Here is a 26096-nt window from a genome sequence, read left to right on the forward strand (position 1 = left end):
GTAACTCCACCTCTTTCCATTTTCATGTTTCATAGATGCGTATATTTAACTGGTAACACTGTCCTGAAACTTTTTAACATGGAAAGGAGTAACCGTTATATGGACGTTTGCGGTACTGTTGCGGAAGTCTACTGTGTTTCTAGGATATGTTTTTGTTACTTTTACTTTCTGTTTTGCTTTTCACACATACATGATGTACACATCTTCAGGGTCTAGGAGATCACGTTCTAATGGGTTTTCCGATTCGATGCTTTTCCGCTTTGCATTTCATTCAAGAAGCGCATTTCATATGCATTTTTGAAGATTTAAATCTATGTTTTGACTACTTCCTGAGTTATTTTAATGATTTTTTTTTAAACCAGACTGTAACTAATTTCATTAGATGACAAGGTACGGATATGGCTATAAAAATACAACAGAAACAAATATAAATCATAACATCATTTTGTCATGATAAAATATTAAACTGTAGGAATAAATTTGCCGGAACTGAACTTTTCTTTGAAAAAACAAAACAAAAACAATTGCAACAGTCTATATATTTTCAGATATTTGAACTAAACTATTTATTATTAATATACAACGTTAATATATAATAACGAGTTGATGTCGTTGGTTCGCTCCCTGGCCGCATTATACGTGAAAACGGGTCCGCCCCCTCAGTTTTGAGAGTGGGAGCAAGCATATGGTTTACCCCCTCCCCACAAGTTTTGACCCCAAAAACTGATTAATCTCAGTAGATAAAGGAAAACGGCCAGTTTGGGAGAGCGTTTAGATGTACTGATATGGCTTTGATGTGATGTCTAATTTTTTGTTGTTTTTTTTGATTGTCCGAAAATTTCAGGGAAAATCTGGGTAGGTTTGGCTGGCCCCTCCCCCCTTCCCCCCCACCCCACCATTGCACGCACCTCCCCCCTCCCCACCCCCCAAACTGTGAGTTCGCTCCTACGCCACTGTGTGTTTACATGTCGCCTGCTGAAAAACGATTTGTCGTAACTACCACTTTTCACTTTTCGAAAAAACGAAGTGTAAGTTCCAACTCGCCAAAACTTTTTTTTTATTTTAAAGCTGTTTTTGAAAACTCCAAAGCAGCTATACTTTGAGTATATTAAAGGCAGCGCTCTGGCCCCGCTTTCACTAACGTTCTCAAGTCAAAATCTCAGCTCAAGTCTGAGAAAAATCTCAACTTTGATTCTCAGCTTGAGATTTTTCTCAGATTGGCTTTCACTAAAAATCTCTCACTGAAATCTCAATTTCCGCGCTGAGATTTTTCTCAGATTTCTTGAGTCAAGGGTTGGGCTGTCTCAGTGCTTTTCTCAAAGAAACAAAATGGCGACCTTTTCGACGATACAATATACGCAGGTGTGTCTAAGGCTGTTTTCATTCAAATGACATAGTTTAATAATTAGTTTAATAGTTAAATGTGCTATTGCCTCCCTATTCCCATAAAGGAGTGCATTGTGCTGAAACAATGTTAAAATGCTCACTATTCCAATAATTAGTTAACCAATAATAGTAGATGGTTTTGTAGTTAACAAGAACTGCCACTCAGGGTCAATTAAAAGAGAAATTATTAGAAATGACTTAATTACATAAGAAATTATCAAAAATACAAGGTGGTTTTTAAAGTAAACAGCTTAAAGGCCTACACCATATAAATTTCATACAAAAAAAAACCTCCTTTAACTTTATGCAACAAACTTTCCAAAAATAAAATGTTTATCAGTTGGTTAGAAAAGTACTACATATACTTTCAATGATGCACATGACTTTATACTGCACAAGCCAAAAAGGGAGTTAATCAATAAAAACTGATTTAATATTTTCAGTAACATTTTCACCCATGCCAATCTTTGACACATAAATGCGATAATTAAAATTCGAAAACAAGAAATTAATGTGTCTTATGTTCCTAACAAACAATGTGGCAGCCACATTTAAATTTAATGTGAACAAAGATAATGTATTCAACAATGTATATCTTTCGACTATATTGTTTTTTTTTAAATAATTAAGCTTTTTTTTCTCACTCACCTTATTTTAATTCGGTTTAGTTTTATAAAGTGTTTTGGGGCAAATTACATATATCCAATCAATGTAGTCAACAAATGTTTGCAATTTTCAGCTGAATAGCTCAAGCAGTTTTAACCCTTATCATGCTGTACATAAGGTTGGAAACAGGCCGGTACGAAAATTTAAGTCTGGAAGATAGAAAATGTCCATTTTGTGATGTTGTAGAAACAGAAAAACATGTAATTCTTAGTTGTAGCTTGTATGATGATTTGAGGGAGACTTTATTCCACCATGTATTGAATGCCGAACCTAATTTCCTTGCTTTATCAGAAACTGAACAGTTTATTGTGTTGTTCACATATCCATCATTAGTCAGAAGATGTGCCAAAACCTGTAGTGATATTTTAAGTAGAAGACAATTTTATCTTTGTAAATAATGCTAAGGTACACTTTTACAATTTTTTACCTCTGTAAAAAAAAAAAAAAATAAAAAATGTTTAGCTCCACTGTTCGAAGGAAATGGTTGCTACTCTCCTAGTGCCCTGTTGTCGGCGTGTGCCTTTTCTTTTTGGCTAAGTTTTTTTTTTTTTTTTTTTTTTCAGCAACCTTTGCTTTTCTTTGTTCTTTGTGCTTAAAGCTTAATGTAACTTCATGTTAACATTGCTCCGCATGCAAATTAAATATGCAGGGGCTGGGCCGATACTTAAGGTCAAGGTCACCAAGGTGTTATACTTAGATTATTTTCAAGGATTTTTTTTTTTTTATATATATATATTTGTTACTATTGCTTGTATGCTATTGATAAATTGACATAAATATTGTCCAGCATGCAAACGGGGTATATGAGGGGACTAGGCACACTATACCTAAGGTCAAGGTCATGTTCCCGGATGCTTCCTTTATAGACATAGTGTTAGTATGTAAGTAGAGGTCTTTATTGTGAAATAAATTTATTTTACCTTCAAATTGCTGAATAGTGGAGCAAGCTGTCTTGTAGACAGCTCTTGATATTTGAATGATTGTTTTATTTTCATGTATAATTTTTGATAAGAAGTGGGTGCTAATTAGCTCATCAACAATTTGATGAGATAAAATCATTTTACTTTTTTTCAGTACTGCTAAATTTTAATTTGGCTGCTTTCTTATATATGGTTTTATGGGCATGCCTCAACATTTTATTTGAGCTTATTAGCAGCTACATCTTTCTTTTAACATGGTGTTTTAATAGTCAAAGTAATACTGATATGTTTTAGCTATAAGTCTCTTATAACTCTTTTATAGAGTGGCAGTGTGCATTTTATTGATATTCTATTATGTATATTATGTAATATATGTTGTACACTGATGAGACTGAAATAAAGAGAGTATATATATATGGTTGGTCCTACCTTTGTTACAAGTGTAGATCATGATCAGCCTGCACATCTGTGCAGTCTGATCTTGATCTGCACTGTTCGCCATTCAGTCAGTATCTTTTTGTCTAGCACCCCTTTTAACACTTAATCATACTGTCCAAATTGTAAAACGGACAAGTTCATTATAGAAATTTAGCAAGGGCCTAAGGGTTAAAGTTATATTAAATTATATAGCTAATTGTGTCCCCTGGGCACCCAAAAAAGTGTGACATTTACATGAAGGCTAGTTTTCAACAGTGTGTTTTTTTAATCAAGCTTTATTGTTACAGCTTTGATTTTTATGTAACTTAAAGTCTGCACATTTAAAGCAAAATACATTTTTTCATAAACTTCATCTCATTCTTACCAATATGTCACATCTTGTTATGGAACCCTCTTCACAAAATGTAGTGAAAAAAACAAAAACATTTTAAATGTTGAACACTAGTTTCATAACCCCATTACTTTTCTTGAGTCCTAATGTTTTCCTAAGATCTTAATCTTTTCAGCTTTGAAGACACAATATGACTATTTTTGTTTAATAAATCAACTTTCTCAGAATCTTGATGAAAGTCTATACACACAAAAATGTCCCCTGTGCACCTTTTCAGTAGTTTAGTGTCAGATTTCTTATATTCTTTAAATAAAATGTTTTTTACATAGGCCCCCACTTCCACAGTATATCTTGCAGCTTGTTCCTTCCACATGGCAGATATATTGTATTCAAGAAGATACATCAGGAGGAGGTACATCAATCTGAAAAGAAATTGTTTTTTCTATGTTATATACAGTACACTATCACAAATTTTATTTTAGTTATGCATTTATGGAGCAAAATTTCCTTTTTTTTTGGTTTTTGTTTCAATATGATTCAATTTTGCCATAGTATTTCAGTCATGTAATGGTGTTCAGTTAACCTTTCAAGTGTTCCTGCATTCTTTACTAGAAATGACTTGTGCTCACAGACAACTTCCTATTGTAAATGAGTAAGAAATGTTAGACAAATGACTTCAGACATGTTCTTCTCTCAAACTGTTAAAGATATTGCATGCACAGCCAAAGGATCAAACTTACAACTTTTCTTGATTCATAGTCTAGTGCTTTATATTCTGAGCTAGGCATGCAAATTATCATAAGTGAAAGTTTCAAACCAAAACCAATACTTGGTCAAAATCAGACAGATCCATTTCAAATGTTTGTAAATGAAGTGCCTCCATTCAGGGTATCAATTTGGTTTCTGTATATTTTGCAAGCATGATTTTATTTATTGTTCTCCTTTATTTCCTTTTGAGTAAAATTAAAATCTAGCATGGTTTGAATTATAATAGAGTTTGCAAATTTAGGAAACATTGAGACTAACTTAGTCAATACATACTATTATACTTGAAATCACAGGCCAGACACCAGTACACCTACTGCCTTCAGTTCCATCAGTGTTTTGAAACGTTGGTGAATGGTCCTAGAACAACTCAGAATGGATTATCCACTGTCATTAGCATCTTTTGAATAAGCACATAGCTCAAGCCTGACCTCTGTATAAGCTGAAGATCTTCATCAGCAGGCTGTGACCTGATATAAATTATATAAAATTGCTCTGTAACCAGGTTTAAATATACCTTATTCCATTTATAAGAAGGAATATCAATCTTTAAATTACACATTGTCAAAGAGTTTGATAATATAGAAAATCTTAAACACTTAATCTGAGCCTTAGGTATACAAGATCAATGGTTATTGGGTGTATGTACATAAGCTTATAATTATTAGCTACATAATTTTGATATCTACAAGAATCTTAATAAAATTGTGTGTGGGTATGTATTATATAAACCACATATAAAATATATAAACATATAAAATTAAATAGCATACTCTGAAACATATGCATTGACAATGAACATTTAAAACCATTATCAAAATCTGTGACACTTCAGGGATGCCTTACAATTGAAATAGCTTTTTCTTTCATAATGATTTTCAAAAAAACAACAACATATTTTAGCATTTTATTGAGGAATTTCATATTATGTCTCTATTTAGATCTACAATATACAGAAGTGTACAGAAAAAGAAGGAAAAGCTTTAATATACAAATATATATTCTACTGATTGGAAATTTCTCATCATAAAATGCTATTATACTGTCATACAGATTTTCAAACTTCTGTTTCAAAAATATATTTTGTTACCATGCTTGTGTCAAAAATAGTTTTTATATAGTCCTGTCTCAAGTTATGATATATTACAAACCTGCAACATTTAAAAACAGGAATAAGCTAGGCCTATATATGACACCTGTTGTTTGCATCTCAAGTGAGACTAATGTTTATACTATTGTCTAACATAACATATTGGTTATTCAGAAGTCTGGGGGGTGAAAGTGCTGGAAAAAGCTTCAGTAAGCATTAACCTGCTTTCCGCTTAATCCTTTTCATTTTTGTTATGTTCAATATTTTTTCATGTAGCTGTATATAGACGAATAAAATATGTTTAAACCAAAGTGCTGCAAAAATGTAATTTAAAAAAAATGGAACACATTTCAAACTGAAAGTGAAAGTAGAAAATTAATGAAAAGTAGAACTAGGATCATGTAAAGCTTTTTCTCGAGACCCCCTCATGTAAATTTTCATAAATGGAAATTATACCTGACAGACCAATAATATTCATAGCACATATAAACAAGTAACAGGTACTTTCTATAAAGGTCACCTTGTTTGGTTATACTTTGTATTTTGTCTTAAACACATGTACCTCTAACTGTCCACATTCTACCTTGTAGAAATGTCAATCTTTTTTTCAAACACATTTTTTCTCTAAATTTGTTTTTGTTGTGTGTCTAACATACTTATCTAGGTACTCTGGTTAATGAAATATAATTAACTTTTATATTTTTTGAAATGTTGCATTTTTTTTTCATTTTGACAGCTCTACCTACTTTCACTTTCATTTTGCATTTTCAAAACAATGTACATGGTTTGCAGCACTTTCAACTCACAGAGTACCTGGCGAAATACGTTAGACACAGACTTAATTTGTAATCATGACAGAAATGACAAAATGCTTTTGAAAAAGAAGCTTGATATTCTACAAAATAGAATATGAGTATCGTGAACAAATTGTGTTGTTCAAAGTTTTAAATGCCTACAGTAGAGAATGCATAGCTATGTATGTCCCTGCAATCATTAATATGAAAACACTAATTGCAGTAGCATAATTAATATGTGAATCACAAAACAATGTATACTTACGGCTGCATATCTGGATTCCCATAAACATATGCCCGATAACATAAAATTGTCACACGTAGTGTAACAACATATGGCTGTGTTTACCTAATCCCATATTTGGTAAAGAAAACACATGCAATATGACGTAGTACCCTCGACTGTGTGTCTGATTGGTTCAAAAGTGACAGGCTTGAGGCTGATTAATTTTAATTTTGAAAATACACTGCCATACCTTTGTACAAACATACAATTTGGATATATCCCGAAACTGTACATGTTGTTTATGAACATTTCTCAACGCTTCATTTCGTCTCAATAAATGAATAAATCCACTGCCCCCAACTATGCACTCGTGTTCGTGGGAAAGTTCACGCGGCTCCTTGGATGTTTGGCCGCTTATGTCTTAAAAAATTACGGCTCAGCTGAGAAAAATCTCAAGACTTGAGAAAAAGTTTAACGAAAGCCAACTTGAGAAATTTCTCAGCTGAGACAATTCTCAGACTATTCTGAGAAAATCTTGAGCTGAGAATTTTCTCACTTTGAGAACGTTAGTGAAAGCGGGGCCTGGCCTTTTAAATTATCTTCAGCGTTTGTTGTTCAGTCAAAATTTTGATTTAATGTTTGTAGGTATGACATTTTCTCATAGTGAGTGTTCAGTATGATTTGGACTTACGACGTTTTATTTTTTAATGCAGAACCCAAGTTTTGGACATACGACACTTCAGATTTAGCAATTCTTATCACGTGACAACATTCTGTTACTTGATTGGCTGATTGTAATAACATTCTGTTACTTGATTGGCTGATTGAGATAAGACATACTGTTTCGGAAAAGATGGTTAAAATATGGAGATACGACATTTTGATATTTTCAGTACATGAAAACTAGACCACCTAGGTAAGTAAGGGATGTGTCAGGACAAACAGCATTTCAGATTTTGAAAAAAAATGGAGATACGACAATCGTTTTTCAGCAGGCGATGTCATATTCCAATTAGGCACCGCTATAAAGTTACTTCTTCAAGTAGACACTCGTTTATATGACTGAACACAATGCGCGTGGTTATGTGTTGGGGGTTGAGAGGTGTTACATTTTATACTGTGTATTCTAAGCGGTATTTTGCAATTTCTAACAGTACGTAAAACATGGTATCTTCAGCTTTAAATCAAAAAAGCTAAATAGTTTTAACAAGAATTTGAAACAGAGTTACCAACGTCCCCGTCAAAACATATTGCATGTCTTCTAATTAAGGAGGACAACATACTAACAATGTATATAAATCATAACTATATAACATATAATTCATGACGAAGTTATGTAGTTTGAAAGTGTCTGGAAATCTATAATCATTATGGCGAATGCTTTTCAATGTAAATATCTGTATTTTTATTCTAATGTTATTGTATTTCTAAATATTGAAATATTTCATCATATTAAAAAGGGGGTAAGTTCGACATAAAAAAACTGAAGCTAGGGGTATGGGTCTTCATTTGTGGCATTTTGTTTTATATTTCAAAATTCCTTTATGGATGGAAGAGTTCTGACGGTGGACAGCGGGAAGGACGAACGGAAAGAAGGAAAAACAATGTCCATTTCTATGCCCCTTTTTTCTCCGAAAAAGGCGGGAAAAAATAAAGTGTATGTGCGTTGTACTTAAATACACTTTCTACAAATCGTCGTTGGTTTTCCAACATAAAATCACTTTTGACATTTTGGTACTCTGAAATCATGGGAGTCCATTCAATCTTAATTTAAAAAAGACCAGACTCTGCCAAAACGTGTTAGCTACTTGTTTGCTTGATTGGTTGACACAGTAGGAGGGTGACCAATTAAAATAGATAATAAAATACCATATGAGAATATACCATATTAGCTAATATATACTGAGACCTTATTGATTGATATTTGATAAAAATAAAATGGGATATAATTAGATAAATGATCTCAAAATTTGGAATTCCAAACTAGAAATAATATAGATACAGCACATACATATTTTGGAAACAATGGTCGATAGATGAGCGAGGTATTTTTTCTTACTAATTTCCGTAAATACTCTAATGTGGTGTGTGTATTTTAGAACCAGTTTGTTTGAACCTAAGAGTAATGATCACCGTTTTCTAAAACTCTATCATCGCACTTTACCAGCTTGACTTATTTCTTATAAATCATTTATTACGCTAGCTACAAAAACTTTCACTTTGTTTTCACTAGAAAGAATTATTGTTTCTTAATTCGGACATAAAACCTACGGCTTTCAGACACTGGTGATCTCTGTTCAGAGTCTTTTTTTAAGCAGAAGTTTGAATTTATGTTGTTTTTTTTTCTATAAAAACATATTATTTTCTGAGCACTCTGAGCACCTTGGTCACAACGTGACAGTCATCTAATTATTGAATAATTTGTAACAGTTTTCAGGGGTTCAGAAAGGGATTAAATACGTTTCAAATAAAAAAAAAATATATCAGTAGTTTTTTTTTAATATACTTTATCACCTATGTCATATCTTTGGAATACACAACAGATATTAATCTCGGCCAAATTCGGCTAACATGAGTATGAAAAAGCCTTTATCCTATAAATAATTTGTTATGTGTGGGGGTGCTAAATGTACTCTCTGAACTGATACGTTTATGTTCGTAAATAATGACAAACGGATATAAATAGATAAAATGTCATGATCACATGTTACGAAAATATAACATACGTAGTTGGGATTCCGAAAATTAATCATTAATGATATTTGTAAATAATTATAATTAGCTTCTTTCAGTCTGAAATTAGACAATTGAAATATGTTACCCTGTGATGTATCTATAATTATAGTAATTTTCATGTGATGAGTACAAAATATGGTTGAAAGTTTAACTCGCGAAAATTAGCTTTTTAATTTACTTTATTTAATTTTTCCCGTTTGTATGTCTCACGTTCTGCAATGACAGTCTAGTAATACATTCTATAGAAAAAAGACTCATTCATGTACATTTGTATGTACAGTATTGAAAGTAGAATAATTGAAAAGTCTATATATACTGTTTATTGATATAACTTCCAACCAAAAGGGCTTACGTCAAAATATGGAGTGAAGTCTTGGAGAGGAGTCATGGAGTGAGATTTTGGAGTGACTTTGGTGTGAAAAGTTAGAATGAGATTTTGGAGTCAAAATCATATGTATTCTTATTGTTTTTTTTTTCATATCAGATATATTGATTACATGATGAAAGCCATAAAGAAGGAAAGTGGTGGAAAGAGAATGTTGTTGGAAATAGTGCAGCTACTAATGATGATAATTATGATGATGATGTTAGTTTTTGTAGCATCATTTGAAAATCTCACTCCATGACTTCACTCCATGACCCCACTCCAAGACTTCACTCAATATTTTGTCGTATGCCAGATTATTTCGATATTATTTCAAAATTTGCAAAAAACTGACGACATGCCAGATATCGTTTAACCATGTCAGTCATGTTATATGATACGTACTGTAACATAGTATATCCAATATGCGTAACCGACAATTAGTAAACAATAGACACGCTGTAAAATGTATTTCATATTTTTTACGTAACGTTCGTTAGTAAACAAAAGGATTAAATTGTATTAAATTGAAAAACTTATAAACGAGCTGAGATAGTGTGACAAGCTTTTAATATATACTTTATTGATCAATGAGACGAGTATGTTTGTAACAGAAGTTAAAATGATTAACTTCAGGTGCCAATTTGAACAGATTCAGATGCACAGATTAAAAAGTATGATATATATAATTATCAGGTATTTTTTAAAATGTTATTCAATGACAGTAATTACATGAAAAACGAGCCTACCCTTTCAAAGATGACACGCAACCTTAAATATAGTATGTTCTGATTTTATTAATAGCGTATTAAAAATAACAAAATGTTTTGTTTTGCCATAGAAATGTCTTTTATTTGTAATGTATTATAACGTATACATGAATATACAAAGAACCAGCCGTGGCATAAAAATGATTAGACTCATAAGTAACTTTGATGTGTCTGCCTCTTTTCAATAAGATTTCCCATGGAAGTAAGTGTGACGGTGATGTATTATTATACATGTATGCATTAAATTGGGGTAGGTAGATGTTATTCGGACCAGTTTGAATGTCTCGCAACCACTATAAAGTAATGTCAGAATTTAATGTCGTATAACATTTGTTGAATCGACATTAATGAAGCATAAGTATAGGTTATAGATAATGTATTGAACTTCTAATGCAATTAAGTTTGCCGAAACGGAGCGTAGCGTAGTGATTGCAAAACTTAATGCATTTGAAGTTAAATAAGTGTATATATAACCGACTTTTAGTTAAAATGCCCCATTTCATTTTAATGACAGGTTAAAGAAACAAAAAGTTCTCTCTGAAGTTAACTAAACCACGCCTTCTTCAGTCTCTTGGAATTCATTGGCTAGTCTTATCTTCACTCATGATGGAGAAGTACTATAACTTGATACAATGTCATTTTAGTGCTAACCTTTAGCAAAACAGCGGTTGATCCAGTGCTGGAAGATTTAAATTTAGTTATTATAAATACATAGTAGACGGCTCACTTATAGAGTAGTTTGTAGAACACAGGATTACATGTATATTCTTATTCAATGAAAATATAATATGCAGGTTTATCTCGTAATGATCTAACAGTAAAATTTAAGCAATTACATGTATAAATAAAACAAGACAAAGTAAGTTCACCCTGATTTATTTTTAGACCAGTAGAGGTAATTGATTTAGAGTGAAAGGTGCAGAAAGGTCAAACTTGAACTATGAAAGTACAGCTTGCAGTAAAATGAAGCTAAACACACAATTTGATATTTATATATTTGGTTTGTTTATTACATAGACACATTATTTCTTGTATGCAGTCCCTGTTTTTGTAATTGCTCCGCCTCCATGAATGTTAGAAATTTATAGAAGGCGGAACAATGAATACTCATTAATTTTGAACTACTTCATGATTAAGTGGATCAAATTCTTCAGTTATGAAATAATATGGAAATAAGTTGGTTACATTTTTGAAAATCCATCGCTTGTCATTGGATAAAAACAATGTTTGAACTATAAATTTTGTAAAAAAAGTCATTCCTGCCTATAAAACATACAGTTCATTTTCACTGATTTCTTAAAGTGTAAGTAGATCTGCTGTTGTCCGCTGCTGAACTAGCAAGAAGTCAGTATATTTTGATCTTTAGACATTGAGGCACAACTATTCTACTGGAAGTACCGGCTACTTTGTTCTGTTTTGCACACCTGACCCATAAGCTCAAAAGGAACTATTAATAGAATGAAAAATTAAGTACAATATTTAATTTTTGTTCTCATGAACCTTTCGAAGGAAAATCACCAAACTTGGTATGTAGCATTCTGGTGCAGATCTTTCTCAAGTTTTGTAGTTTGTCGGCCTCTTTAAAAGGGCAACCAGAGATAAAAATAGAAACACCTTCAAAAACCGTTATCTCATTAACTGCCTCATTGATCACAGTTGACCTGAAACATCCTTTTAACAAATCTCTCTGAAGTTTGTAAAAATGGTTCCGGTTGACCCATTTAAAGGAGCCTCAATTTTAAAATATAAAACAATAATCAGTCACTGCTAAATAAAAAATAAATAAGTTTAAGGACTTTTTGTCATAATCCGCAAGGCATTAAAGATGGCCAGAAGGAACGTGAAAAGATATATGTGTGCGGGTGTTAGCTTGTTTACTTTGTCTTATTTTTGATTGTATAATTGCTCTTTTATAGATTTTACAAGATGGGAATGGGTGTTGATTTCATGGTATTGCTTGTGTTTGTCACAGCAGTTATAAGCACACTTTTACAGTACAACATTGTTGGTGCCTCTGATTCAAACAAGTTTTACTGTCACGGAGATTATTGCAGAACGTATGTCATATGATTTGTTTTTATCATTATAAGTACATTCTTTTAAGGTAGTTATGCACGTTCGGATCGATTTTTTTTCTACAATGTAGAATTTGATTAAACTCTGTTTTTTTTCAAACCTTCAGAATATACTTAGAAAATTTAGCAAATAAAAAGAGATAGGATCGTGTACTTGATTTTTTTTTTTTTTTTTTTTTTTTTTTTTTTTTTTTGCTAGACTGATTTGAAAAATTTGGACTTCACGCAGTTTTTTATTATGGGAGTCTATGGGAAAATCATAACTTTCATAACATGTTTGCGAATAGAAAATTTTCTACAATGTAGATTTAAACGGAACTTCTCACAATTCTAGATAAACATATTCCCCTTTAATGTGGTGAAATAAAATATATAGGTCCGTGTGCTGATTTTCAAAATATTTGACCACGGTAATTTTAAGACATTAATTTGAATTATATACGTGTCAGATGTTTTAATCATCATATTGTAACTTTAGAAAGATAGTAGCAGTGACATTGTAATGAATTTATTTACAGTTGCCATTAATTCACAAAACGATTTTCATTTCCGTACGCTGAATCCAGGCTTTATTCTACGTTTTCCGGATAAATGACGTTACGCCATCACTTCCGGTTTATCAAACGTGCAGAACTACCTTAAGTGTTCAGAACGCCAACCGTGAGACAAAGTATTTCGAATAGAATACATGGACAAACTTACCTTGCATCGCCTTTCCCACATCGGTCATGGCCTTTTTATTCTTCTATGACTTAACGTATAATTTACGCCATTTTTCTACTAATAATATATATAATCTTTATATACAGTGTAAATGTTTACATTTGTTGACGTGATTATTATACGAAGTCACTGTAACGGTCTAGTTTGGGTTTCCAGACGATATGTTAGGAAACTAAATCTATATTACCAGTAAAGTTGCGACAATAAAGCAGTTTATTATATACGTGCATACCTGCAAATTTTCCATTGCAGATCAAGGAACTGTTTATAATGTCCATTCTATATTAAACACATCCTAATAACCTTAGTGTACTCCACGGTTTGAGATATATCCAAAACTGGCTAAAATGTTTGTGTTTAGACAAAAAGATCAACCTCGGATGGGATTTTCCAATCCCTGGAAAAGCCAGTACTCATGTCACTTAAGAAAGTGTGGTCGTGACCCGAGTGGGTCTCGAACCTACAATCTTCGAATTTAGAGGCCAAAGCATTAACTACTAAACCAATACTGCACTTCACATTTACTTTGTCAGGAAAGAAGATAGTCTTAAACATCTCTTCAATTTATTTGTTATGAAACTTTTCTAGACTACGTGAATTGTCAACCATTTTGAAGATATAAAAATTACTTTTGTATCAAGGTTTTGATACAGAACGGCCATGTGATTTTAAACCCAATATTGTACAAATTGGGTAAAAGTCAAGTTTTAGTCTTTCAAATTCATACGTAAAATCAGTTCAATCTAGGTGTGATAAAATATTTATTTGCCAATGCCAAAATGTAAAATAGTTCTAAAATATAATTGTTTAATCATTTTTAGGGATGAACCGACTGAATTTTGCAGCGAAACTTACAGAATATGTCGACCTTGTACTGATATTTTAGATGACTGTTTATCTTCACAGTTACCTAGAAACTGCTCAAGTACTTGTATCAGTAGGTATTGCTTTGTTCTCTTTTGTTCTTGTCTCTATGTATGTTTTGCATGCGATGGCATTTTTTGGGTTTTTTTCCTGTACATTACGTAGAAAATCTAACACACGAGTTCACATAAATGTCACTCTGCCGTATTATTCTAGGTACCTGAATCTAATTTCTCTGCCTGTATAACTCATATATTAAATTCTAAGTAAGATCTAAGGAAAATTGACGAGTTTAAGGCATCTGCACTCTTAAACACACCTATATCATTCATGGTCAGGTGAAAATTACAAAAAATGCTTAAGTTCTGCAAATGAACTAATATTGCAGAAGAATAACTTGAAAATAAATTGTTACATGGGGCATTATGAATGTATGCATGCGTCTAAATTTTGTATTTTAGGGCATAAAGTAGAACAGCAGATGAAAGAATTACAAGGTATATACAATTAACTTACTTCAGTGTTGTTATATTTTCTTGTCCTTTGGGATCATGGAGTCCATTCAACCTATGCATAATAGTGGTCCGCTTAAGCCGGTGCTAGGAGGCGTGAGAGGTGTTGCACATTTCATTACCTCTCGTGAACAGACTCAGTCAAACCGGATCTGCTATTATTCTTCTTGGTTGCATTCGTTGCTTCCAAAGGATCTTTTTACAAATGTTATTCTTTAAAAACAAAACAAAGACAAATGCGTCATTCAAAGACCGCAGTCGCGCCACATAGCCCTCCATATAGACTTATGTACGTATTAACGTATACATGTGCACAGCTATACATAAACTCATCTCTGCAGTAAAAACATAGAAGTAACAAAAAGCCACAAACAGACGTAAAGATTCGCCTTAGAAATTCCGTACAAAAACACATGGTTATATTAGTTTACTAAGCCCATTCGTATTCCTGTTTCCTATTACAAGCTGTGTATATAAAACTCTTCCCGCCAGATGAATTACTTACATACGTAAAAGAGACCACAAAGTGTAAAACACGAATATAAATTTTGTATTTTCGTTTGTTTAATACCGTTACTTATGGGGAAATTTAAATCTAGAAGGACGCAATGACATTTGCATTGTAGGCCGTATCTTAACTGAACATCTCTAGGCCATGGGTGCAAAATACTGATTGTTCACGTTTAATATATCGAAATGATGTTGAGGCATTTGATGACGTCGCGATAAGCTCAACATAAGGCTTCTTTCAGCAGTATAAAAACAAATCTGCAACAAACAGAATGCACTAAACTCCAATTAGAATAGAAGTAACGTGTCGAACACATTAGACATATTCCAAACGCTGACACAAGTGCTTTCTAGTAAGGAGAGCGTCTCACAAACAACGCCAGAAAAAAACATGGATGTATACCCAACAAGAAATGCTACGTTTCTAACCAAGGCAATCCACAGCAGTGAACACATGGTTACCACACACACACGCACAAACACGCACGCATGCATGAACACAAACAAACAGACATCAAGGGCAAAACGACGCTCTGGAATGGTCAGTGGCAATGATACAACTCTAGTGCTTACACTTACACCAGTTCATGGTGCATACACAACAACACTGTAGGAATAATGTAGTAAAATGCTTTGTCATATTCAAAAGACATTAAGACAATCAGTTAACTTATATGGAAAGGTCAAATGTACTGATAAATCTTAATATTTTAATATTAGTTTTATTTAGAATGTCTCCGCAATTCTTAGTTGACTGGAACTGATCTCTCTCAGAATATTAATATATTTTTTATGATAATATTTTTACAAAAGTGTTTGACAGCAGAGAGAAACGGTGTTAAAAGTCAGTAAATTAGGACAAGGACATGGTATTCAGACTGATTACTTTTGACTTTTAAACATCGTCCATATATTACTACACGTTTCATTAACATTGTTAACAAAAATCAGTGAAAGCGTAATCTTATACTAGTATATTATTTTACGATATGCATCTATAATTCAATAGGCGCGAATCTTTTTTAAACCCTTTTCTAGGTTTTCATCTGCCCTGTCCTTAATTACTAGCTTTTCGGAATATTTTTAGGAACCGCATGCCCTGTTCTGACTGAAATAACCCATGGGAAACATAATGGTTCCCTGACGGATACTCATAAACCTGGGGAGGTCATCGAGTATACTTGTGACAAGGGATTCCGACTACACGGCGATGGCTATAGGGAATGCAGACAATATGGGTACTGGTCGAATGACATCCCAACATGTAAAGGTATGGAATTATGATTGCTATATCGGGAAAATAAAGTATTGTTTTTTTTATTGTCTGCAGAGTAATGTTTTACGATTGTCGGCAGTATCTCGACTAACCTGTAAAATTCATTACACCGGCTTGTAGCTCTACATGTTTATATCTACTGATCCACAGTTTCAATAACAAAGTGTTTCTCTTAATTTCTCTGCAGATACACGACAATAAACTTGAAGTTTATATTATTCTTAAGAATTGTTGGAGTGGTAATAAGATTTTTTATGTTTTTGAAACATCTTTATTGGTTATCATTAATAAAGGGTTTGAGAGACAACTTTCATTGAAACATTCAGTCATATAAAACATTCGGAATAACTTAACTTAATAGAAACAACATCCACATGTAAAATCATAACACTTGAAGACAAGCTATTTTTTTTTATATTTTTTTTATTGCCGAAACATAAACACATGGATTTTTCTAACATGTTCCCTGAACATATTTTCAAAATTCAAATGATTTAGATCTTTTATATACCTTGTACCAAGATTTGTAACATAAAGATAACTTAAAGAAGAAAAAGAGTAAGTAAATCATGTGGGTAATGACTGATTGCTTTAGTAACTATTTTGCTATGACGATTACTTTTAACCGGATCGTGCTATATCTGAAACACATATGAACAATTTACATATTTACATAACAGATTTTTCCATCAAAATTATTATCCCAATAATATTGCAAAATAAATAGCACACCATAAAATTATTTCTACGTTCAATGCCGTAAATAAGTGGACCTATTATTCTCGTTTCAAATGCATTAAATGCTTGAATTTTATATATACTAATACCCCTCCCCCTCTCCCCCACACACCATTCGAAAAATTTTGATGTTTTAAATTTGTATTTGTATGTTACATTTACCTGTTTCTCACTCACATTGTCAGTGTATATATATATCAGTTTTAAATTCTTATAGTGTTCGCTGTTATCTTTGTTGATGTGATGACATTTGGAAACATTGGTGCTTTATTTCATTTCACGTTGAATAGCCTTATTTATGCGTTCTAGCTTCGAGTTATTGATTTGATAATTTATTTTTTCAAAATAAAAATTCTGCCCAATTAGAAGTAATATGAACAAAATACTTTTGATTTGAACTTGGATTAATTTTTGTATCTGGATACTTTTCTAGTTTCAAGGTAAAGGACACTGAAAAGTGTTTATACATTTACTAATTTCATACTGTCAGCTTCTTTCGACTTAGTGATGGATTTTACGTATACAGTGAATACATGATTAAATCTATTGCAGAACCGGAATGTCAGATACTACCCAGTGTAGCAAATGGGATGCACAATGGGTCTTCAAACACTTGGACAACAGGAACGGTTGTTGTGACGTCGTGCGCGGTTGGGCATCAGATGCATGGTAAAAGCACAACGGTTTGCAATAGTGACGGTGTTTGGTCGAACTCTCTGCCTGTATGCAAAAGTAAGCTCTTTTATATTGATATATCCCTCTCTTGTATAACGCCATATACTCGAAGTTTGATAGAGTGTTAGGTATATGTATAGGTTTGACGTTAGACGTTGGAATCTGCTCTTCTCTGGAGTGTCTAATCTGGCGGAATGCTTGGATAAGTTGGTGTTCAAGGGAAAGAATAGCATCAGTCGATGCCTGTCCTGTAAATCAAGAAACTCTACTGACATCTTGAGGTGAGGTCTGTAGGACAGAAGAAAGCTATGCGCCATACTATAAACCATCATCAGCTTTGTGTCGTCATGGTTCTGTTGAAGTCCGGCCTAGACTATTTATCATCTGGCTAGATTACAGTTAATAATTTTGTTATTACGAAGTACCGATTCGTTTGTAAACACACACCAGCTTGTGGATATTACTTTCTTGGCTCTTTACTCATTGTAGTTTGCAGTTGCATTGTTGTTATTATAATCCTTTTGGAGAAGATTTTACACAGTGTAGTTTCTGGTCAAAAACTGTATACAGTATAACACTTGAGTTTAAAAGTGTCATGACATGATTGCTTGTGGTCTCTTATCGTGTTTGGTGAAGGGAAATGGAAGGTATGTCTAGGTCACAGTTATTTTCAGACTTAAAAATGTTTTGGGCTGATTGCTATAGGAGTTTATGATTAAACGTATTAATTAATGGGTCAGTAGGTACAATGTTAATGTAATCATAACCTCGAGACTAAAAATTCTAAAATACGAGAAATAAAAGAACACTTTGACCTCTTGTTGACAACCTTATAAGAATGATCGTCTATGATCAATAAATTACCGCTATTGTTCCGGAGTCAGTATATAAAATTCAAGGTCAAAGTATTGTTTAGATTAAAACAATATCCGATCAATGACCGAACAACATTTTGGCGTAAAGAACAAATATTCCATAGGATGACTGCCAATAGTTTATCGATATATTCATTCTTGAAGGGTTATAGGATAAAAGAATTAGGCATTAAGGCTTTGGTTTCAGTAACTCCGGAACGCTTTGAAATTTATACAGTGATACCCTACGGTTATTACATAACCCCTATTGTTGAGATTTTTTGTTTGTTTTTGTTTTTGATTTTGTTTTGTTTTCATTTTTGTGTGTGTGTGTGTGTGTGTGTGTGTGTGTGCGTGCGTGCGTGCACACCTTTTTATTTCCAACGGGTCACCATGAGGGCATATGTGTTTCACAAACAACTCTTTTTAAATGTATTGAAAAGCCGAAGTAGTTTCTTCTAGTTTTAACCTTTCGTGAAATACTAGTTTAAAGCTTTGAAAAGGTATGATTGAATTTATTCATTTACATGTCTATTAAACTGATGTTTATCAAAGTTTTACCTTGTTCCAGACCCCTCCCATACACATTGGGGTTAGGGTATATCTATCATTAGTATAAGAAAGGGTTGAAAACCATCAACATAATTATGCCTTATTTTGAATAGAAAGCAAACAAAACAATGTCTTGAATCTGCACATTTTGGAAAATATTTTGGCGATACTGCAGGTGGTGGGCGCCACTTTTCAACAGTGTTTCAGTTATGTTATGGTAGGCATTCTCCTAGATTCTTCATCAGTGCTAACATTTTCTCGGCAGTTAACTTCCAACTTCGCTAAATGAATGAGAGGTGGAGCACGAATGATTCAGACACAAAGTAACTGTGTTCCTTTGTTTGTTCGTTTTGTCCTCATGTGTTGGCTTTGTGTGTGTGTGCGTGTATGTGTATGTGTGTTTGTGGTGTGCACGTCTGCGTGCAGTAGGTTTCGTTTTGGGGAGGCTGCGAGTTTGGTACGTGGCGTTCCCTGTTTGATATTTGTCTTTGTTTTTTATCAGTCGTTACGGAGAACATTTTCTCACCAGGAGATCAAACATACGATCCATGGACCTGTGCTCTTCTTACTTTGCTTAGCAAGAGGATGAGTTATTGTAATTATGTAGACAGATAAAGGGTAACATTAAACTCTCTTTTAGAATTGATATAATTGAAGGTACTGGCCTAGTATCGACTTGACAGAAGATTTTGCTTTGTGTGTCGTGTTATTACTGGGAATACGCAGAATGTAAACTTTGTGCCGATAAAATACGTTAGGTGAAACACATTACAGAGCCATTGCGGTGTCAGACTTGTTATCAAACCATTTCAATATATTCTAGTATATGCTTAATCTATAACTGTCATTTGTTGTTTTAGGGATTACGTGTATGCAGCAGCATCCAATTCGAAATGGCATATGGCTTTATTCACACAAAGCTTTAAGGCGGTATGTGTCGGGACATATATTACGGGCAGAGTGTGAGCAAGGATATGTAATGGACGGGCAACCTGAATGGAATTGTACCGACGAAGGTTATTGGGAAAGCAGTGGTAGTCTATACATGCCTGTGTGTTTTCTTAAGGGCAAATTAGCCACAGTCCGTAAGTTATTTCGCACCATACAAATTTTACAAATGAACTTATCGTAACACATTATGTCATTACGTTTCAATACCATTTTATATATATTAAATGCTTAGCAAAAACAACATAATTGTAATATATTTTTAGTCTCCGTTGTTATTAAATATAGAGATACTGATTTTTTAACTTGACAAATGAAACAGGACATTATTTTTCTCAAAATGAAGAAAAATATGAAGACAGTTTAATGTTCGGCAATTTATTTCAATGTTTGACTGTAGTAGCGGGACATGATACTTTTCCAGTTTTAAAGATTTGAAAAGAATCTAAGAAATTGTATATTGAGTTATAAAGCACTATCTAATTTCAGAAAGTATTGCATAGTATATTATAATAGCGCTTGGAGTGGCACTGTTTGTAAGCGTTTCGTCAAATGTTGGATGTCTTTACCTGTTGTTTCGGAAACGATTGATATGTTGTTTTAAACAACAAATGTATGAGAATATGGTACCCCAACAGAAAAATAGTGACATTGATATTGAAACATTTAATGTCAATGAAGAAAGTAGACGGTTACTTGATAAAGAGGTAATTTCACTGCGTGATCAAAAACAACCTAGAGAAAAAGTCGTTTTATCTGGAGAGAGCGACATACCAGCACCAAATACATATAACAGCCAAAGCAAGGAGCCCCCTGGCTCCTCTAGCAACACAGATACACCACAGAGAACCCCGGGTATGACTTGCATTTTATTTATGTCAGCTATATTTTGGTGTACAATGTATAGTAATTAGTCAACAATAATTGAAATGCAAATACTAAAATGTTTTAGTCCTTAGTTGTTGAAGTAATGTACATAAATACATATGTTATATTTTACAGAAAATGTTACTGTTAATATTTTTAACAACAACAACAACAACAACACTGTTCAAAACAGAACGATCTTTGATAGCGCAGATCAACAGACAACACCAAAAACCATACCTACCGCCGATGACACATCACGAACAACCCAAACAGCACCGCCAAAGACAGCCCAGGACGACAAAGCGCCTGTGGAAGAGTCCGGGATATCATGCATACCGAGCCAACCGGAATCATCTGGTGGAACTCTACCGAATCAGTCGGAATTATCTGAAGACATGCTTCCAAATCAGTCGGAAACATCTAGTGGCGCTCTTCAGAATCAGTCGGAATCGTCTGGTGGCAATTTTCAGAATCAGTCTGGATCTGCAGGTGGCACTTTTCCGAATCAGTCGGAATTATCTAATGGCACTCTTCCGAGACAGACGGGATCATCTGGGGGCACTTTACAGAGTCAGTCGGAAACATCTAATGGTATTCTACTTAGTCATCAGGACTTTGGTGCCACTGTTCGGAGTCAGAACAAATCATTGGATGATACAGATGATATTATGCAGCAAATGTCAACGGTAACTGATGCTCCGGATGATAACGAAGAAAGAAATGCTACAACGCCTTTTTTAACAGACAATAGACAATAGGCATGTCCTCGGCCAAAATGTAGTTATTCAATATAGTGAAATTGACGCTGGTGATACAGATGTCTAATGAATGTTTATATTATTTAAAGGGTCTGAATAGGGAAATGGGAATATTTCAAAGTTTCCAATACGGGAATTGCAACTCTTTTTTCCTGTTTGTACATATTACATTTAACAGTATACATCTTTTAATGTTAAATACATTATTCACAATTTTAAGCTGGAAAATCTGTTTGAGATACAAACGAGTACTTCAAATATTTCTATTTGACTTTCAATGATCATCAGTTTCTGCTAAAGTCCCTAAGGGTTTCAGGTTTTAACGGTATCTTTTCCGTAAATGTACCTTCATTGCTTGAAATGGTTCCACTAAAGTTGTAACTTGGGCTGAAAGAGTTACATCTGTGTTCTTGGGAGACATAACTAAACAGAACGTCAACTGTTGTTCAATGTTTTGTTATTTATATCGAAAACTTCGTTATTATTATTCTGTATGTTAATATTCACATTGTACATTATATGATCATTGTTATTGTAAAAGCCATTTAATTTATTGTTATTCTATGTTTCGTTATTGTTATTGTGTGTTTGTTACTGTTACTCAATGTTTCGTTATCATGGTTATTCATGTTGTTAAAAGCACATAACACACTTATAAGAATGTTTAAGATTACAATATGTATTGCTTTTTTTAGGTTGAAATAATTTTGTGCATATAGTGTACGGTTATATTTTGAAGATAAAACATTTTTTAAATGTTTAATGTACACAGTACTATGAGCGTTGACAGTTTAGCAATTCCTACTCAAGATCGAGCGTTAAGCACAATATCTTAAAGATTATATTGCAATACTAAATATCATCTTACAAAGGAAATATTAGTTTTACAATACCCTAAAGGAAACAAGAGTAACCTTTTTCAAAATATGCTTCTCATACATTAATACATCCAAAGAAATATTACAGTACTTCAGTCTGATTATGTAACTATGTAATATATATAGAGACTTACCCTAAGCCTTCTTTACACAAGGGAAACAATCTGTTTATATAGTGAAATTGTTGAGTGAACACCGTTTGTAACCCTAATCCTGTACATGTTATATCAGTACAAAGGAAAAGTAAACTATCTATGTTAAATGCCAAGCATGATAACACAGTTATGCATCTAGCAGTTCTGAAATTGATTTCTTCAATTTTCTCATATTTCTAGATATTTTCCCATACTTTGACGCATATGTATGAGTAGTTGAGATTGTTCTCTTTCCAGCAGTAGCCTTACCAACATACTTCACCATGTGAAATTCTGGGGGTTTTGACTTTTAAAAAAAAATCGTCTGTTTGTTGACAAATTTCATCACAGGGAATGTCCCACTTTCACCAGGGCAATCAATTATTTGATCTTTATATAGTTTTGTATTCAGGTTGCTAATCCATGTGGCAAATATGCATGCTTTTTCCATGCATAGAGGTAAAAAGGGCATAGTTTGCATGAGGTTCTAGGTCAATAGCCACCTAAGCCTATCATAAAGTCTAAACAGAGTTGTGTCCATTTTTTCCAAATATTTTACCCGGGATCATTTTTTTTCAGCTCAAATAACTCTTTTTCAGGAAATGATGTATTAATAATTTTTTCAGTCCTTGTATTTTGATGCAGGTAACTACACATATATCTAATATAGACAGCTCCTACTTGAAGTTTATATTTTTAGTTACAATGCCTAATATATATATTAAGCTATGATACAGATATATATCCAACATTGATTTTACTTATGTACATGATTCATAATCAGATTTTTAGATATGAGTATGCTATGCACTTGCCATGTATTACAATTGAATGATTGTGTGTGTTGCGTTTACTGCTAGGCATGTTGCCTTTGTATGAGTATAAACGTCAATCTCTCTATATTGGCAGTTAACCAATGATCTGCCGTGCATTATTCATTATTTATGTTCCAACCTCCTAAATAACGAAGACAATAGCTATCACATGGCACTGTAGGAACAATTATGTTTTTATTTTTCATGGAAATCACTGACATTCTATCAAGTGTAAGAGAGGGGGTACATGCATGCCATCCCAAACTGTATATATTTATGACATTGTATTATATTTTGATATTAATATCTATATTTATGAACGTATTTTTGCATTATTTGTCTATTGTTCACTGGTTGATTATATGAGCAACACCATGAGAAAACCAACATAGTGCATCCGCGCAGTCTAGTCAGAGGCCATGCGGTTCGCTTTCAAAGCCAATTGCAATTAGAGAAACCATTAGCGAACAACATGGATCCTGACGAGACTGCGCAGATGCGCAGGCTGGTCTGGATCCATGCTGGTCGCAAATGCACTATGTTGGTTTTCTCATGGCGTGGCTCATAGGTTGTATTTAAGTTGGCCATTTTTTTACTTTGATCTCGCTAGTAGAATTTTGAGAGAATATGCATAATAACATGGTAACTACTTTCAATTTTGTACATTCTGATTAATAAAGGGAGTTAATCATAAACAGTGAATTCAATAAAAGCTTATTTATCTGCCCTATAATTAGCATCTGGAATATCTGACATAACCATCATTGAACATGGGAAATAACGAGAAATAACATGAACATTATCATATGTATTGCATATACATAACAAACGATTTCTCTGACATATTATAAACAAAGCCAAACGTAGTCAAATGCATTTGTTATTATATACCTGAGGAAATTATCCATTTGAAAGACAATAACAGATATTTTACAGATGCTATGATAATAGCAGCGGCCTGAAAATCATAACAACGTTTTAAGATGTTTGTAAATATATTGATGCTATACCATAGCCATGTATAAGAATTTGATGTCTTTGTCTGCTGCGTTTACTGCTTAATGATTTTAAAGGGTCTTCCCGTGTTAGACGCAGTATTGTCATATTTTCTGGTCGTTTCGGATAAGGGAGAACATTCATTCTTACTTTTATACAAATACACTCAAACCAGATCTTATGTAGGGTGTGAAGGGCCTGCACTGTTCATTACTTATGATATGTAAACTCGATCAAACCGTGTCTATTATCTTGCTCTTCTTAACTATTTTTCACAGATTTTATCACCACAGCAGTTTTAAGTGACGTGAGGCGGTTGTAAAAACTCTCCCCGTACTAGGACTCTGTGTTGTTATATTTTCTTGTCCTTTGGGGAGGACATTTCATTTTTGCTGTAAGAGAATTCTTATTAAGCTGGTGAGAAAAAGAGCACTATAGAGACTATGACAGATACGATTTTGCTTCTGTGGGATCATGTGCATGTGTAATAGGATCCCACTTAAAGTAGTGCCGAAGGCGGGGACTGGGAAGGGTGTGTGATGTTGCACATTCCATTTCTTGTCTTGAATAAACTCGAACAATCCAAGTTTGCTTTTTGTTTGTTTGGTTGAGTTCTATGCATCCAAGAACCTTGGACTGAAATTGTTTGACAGTGGTGTTACTTTGAAATTAACGGTAAACAGATCATTTTGTAGAATTTACAATCAGCTGTAACAAAATTGTTCTGTTTATTAAGAATAATCTATTTAATATCCAGAACAATTTACGTATCTTGCTTACAGCAAACAAACGTTCGCACTGTCGGTATGACAGTCAATGAAAACGTTCATGTTGTGAAAATGGTGTTAAGATACAGTTCCAAAATAAATAGTTGTGTAATATGAATAAATTGTTTTGTTATCGGATAATCTTACCAAATAGTCGTCAGTCCAGTGTACTTAATTTTTTCCTGTATTTATTGAAACGCTCAATGATCAGCCTTAGTTGTAATGTCTAATACATTGAGTCTTGTCGCATTTTATATCTAGAATATAAGATTGTGTCTGAAGTCATTCGTCTTCAATATCTGATTCATGTGGGGAAGTTGGTAGGTACTTGCGGAGAATAGGTTTGTACTGGTACAGAATCAAGGAGCACTGGTTAGGTTAACTGCACGCCGTTACATCACTGAAATAATGTTAAAAAACGACGATAAACCCAAAACAAACAAGAGTTTGTAACAGATTTGCGAACATTTCCCGCCTAAGGCTTTTTTTCCCACAAAACATACTGCATGTCAATACAGCATCTTGGCATGAACAAAAAGTTACAAGAGTGTCAGAATGTCACAATATATGCCCGTCATGTAGATGTTACAGTAAAACATATTCTGTATAATGACATATCTAATTCTAACAACCAGTTTAAAAAGTTTCAAGAATAAGCTATTTAT

General features: G+C 33.4%; 1 protein-coding gene and 1 long non-coding RNA gene across 7 annotated transcripts; one reads left to right on the forward strand and one right to left on the reverse strand.

Annotated features, from left to right (window-relative positions):
• Positions 1-3882: 3882 nt before the first annotated feature.
• On the reverse strand, positions 3883-7247 carry LOC123557912 (uncharacterized). 3 transcript variants are annotated; one of them, XR_008371127.1, is made up of 3 exons: positions 6883-7247; positions 4783-4976; positions 3883-4163 (listed from the first exon to the last, which is right to left on the reverse strand). It is a non-coding gene; the product is annotated as an uncharacterized LOC123557912 (long non-coding RNA). The 3 variants fall into 3 exon arrangements; XR_006687721.2 differs by having other exon boundaries at positions 6867-7245; XR_006687720.2 differs by lacking the exon at positions 6883-7247 and adding an exon at positions 6656-6810.
• Positions 7248-7400: 153 nt separating this feature from the next.
• On the forward strand, positions 7401-24370 carry LOC123557911 (complement receptor type 2-like). Of its 4 annotated transcripts, none has more exons than XM_045349694.2 (9): positions 7401-7532; positions 12403-12543; positions 14106-14221; positions 14610-14645; positions 16258-16440; positions 17737-17916; positions 20126-20350; positions 20703-21068; positions 21216-24370. In XM_045349694.2, the coding sequence occupies exons 1-8, from the start codon at positions 7513-7515 to the stop codon at positions 20714-20716; spliced, it is 915 nt and encodes a 304-aa protein (XP_045205629.2). In that variant the 5' UTR covers positions 7401-7512; the 3' UTR covers positions 20717-21068; positions 21216-24370. The 4 variants fall into 4 exon arrangements, with proteins under 4 accessions (XP_045205629.2, XP_045205632.2, XP_045205630.2 ...); XM_045349695.2 differs by lacking the exon at positions 7401-7532 and adding an exon at positions 8507-8661; XM_045349696.2 differs by lacking the exon at positions 7401-7532 and adding an exon at positions 10237-10390.
• The last annotated feature ends 1726 nt before the right edge of the window (positions 24371-26096 follow it).

The sequence above is a fragment of the Mercenaria mercenaria genome, chromosome 5, assembly GCF_021730395.1.
Source record: "Mercenaria mercenaria strain notata chromosome 5, MADL_Memer_1, whole genome shotgun sequence".
Taxonomy (NCBI): domain Eukaryota; kingdom Metazoa; phylum Mollusca; class Bivalvia; order Venerida; family Veneridae; genus Mercenaria; species Mercenaria mercenaria.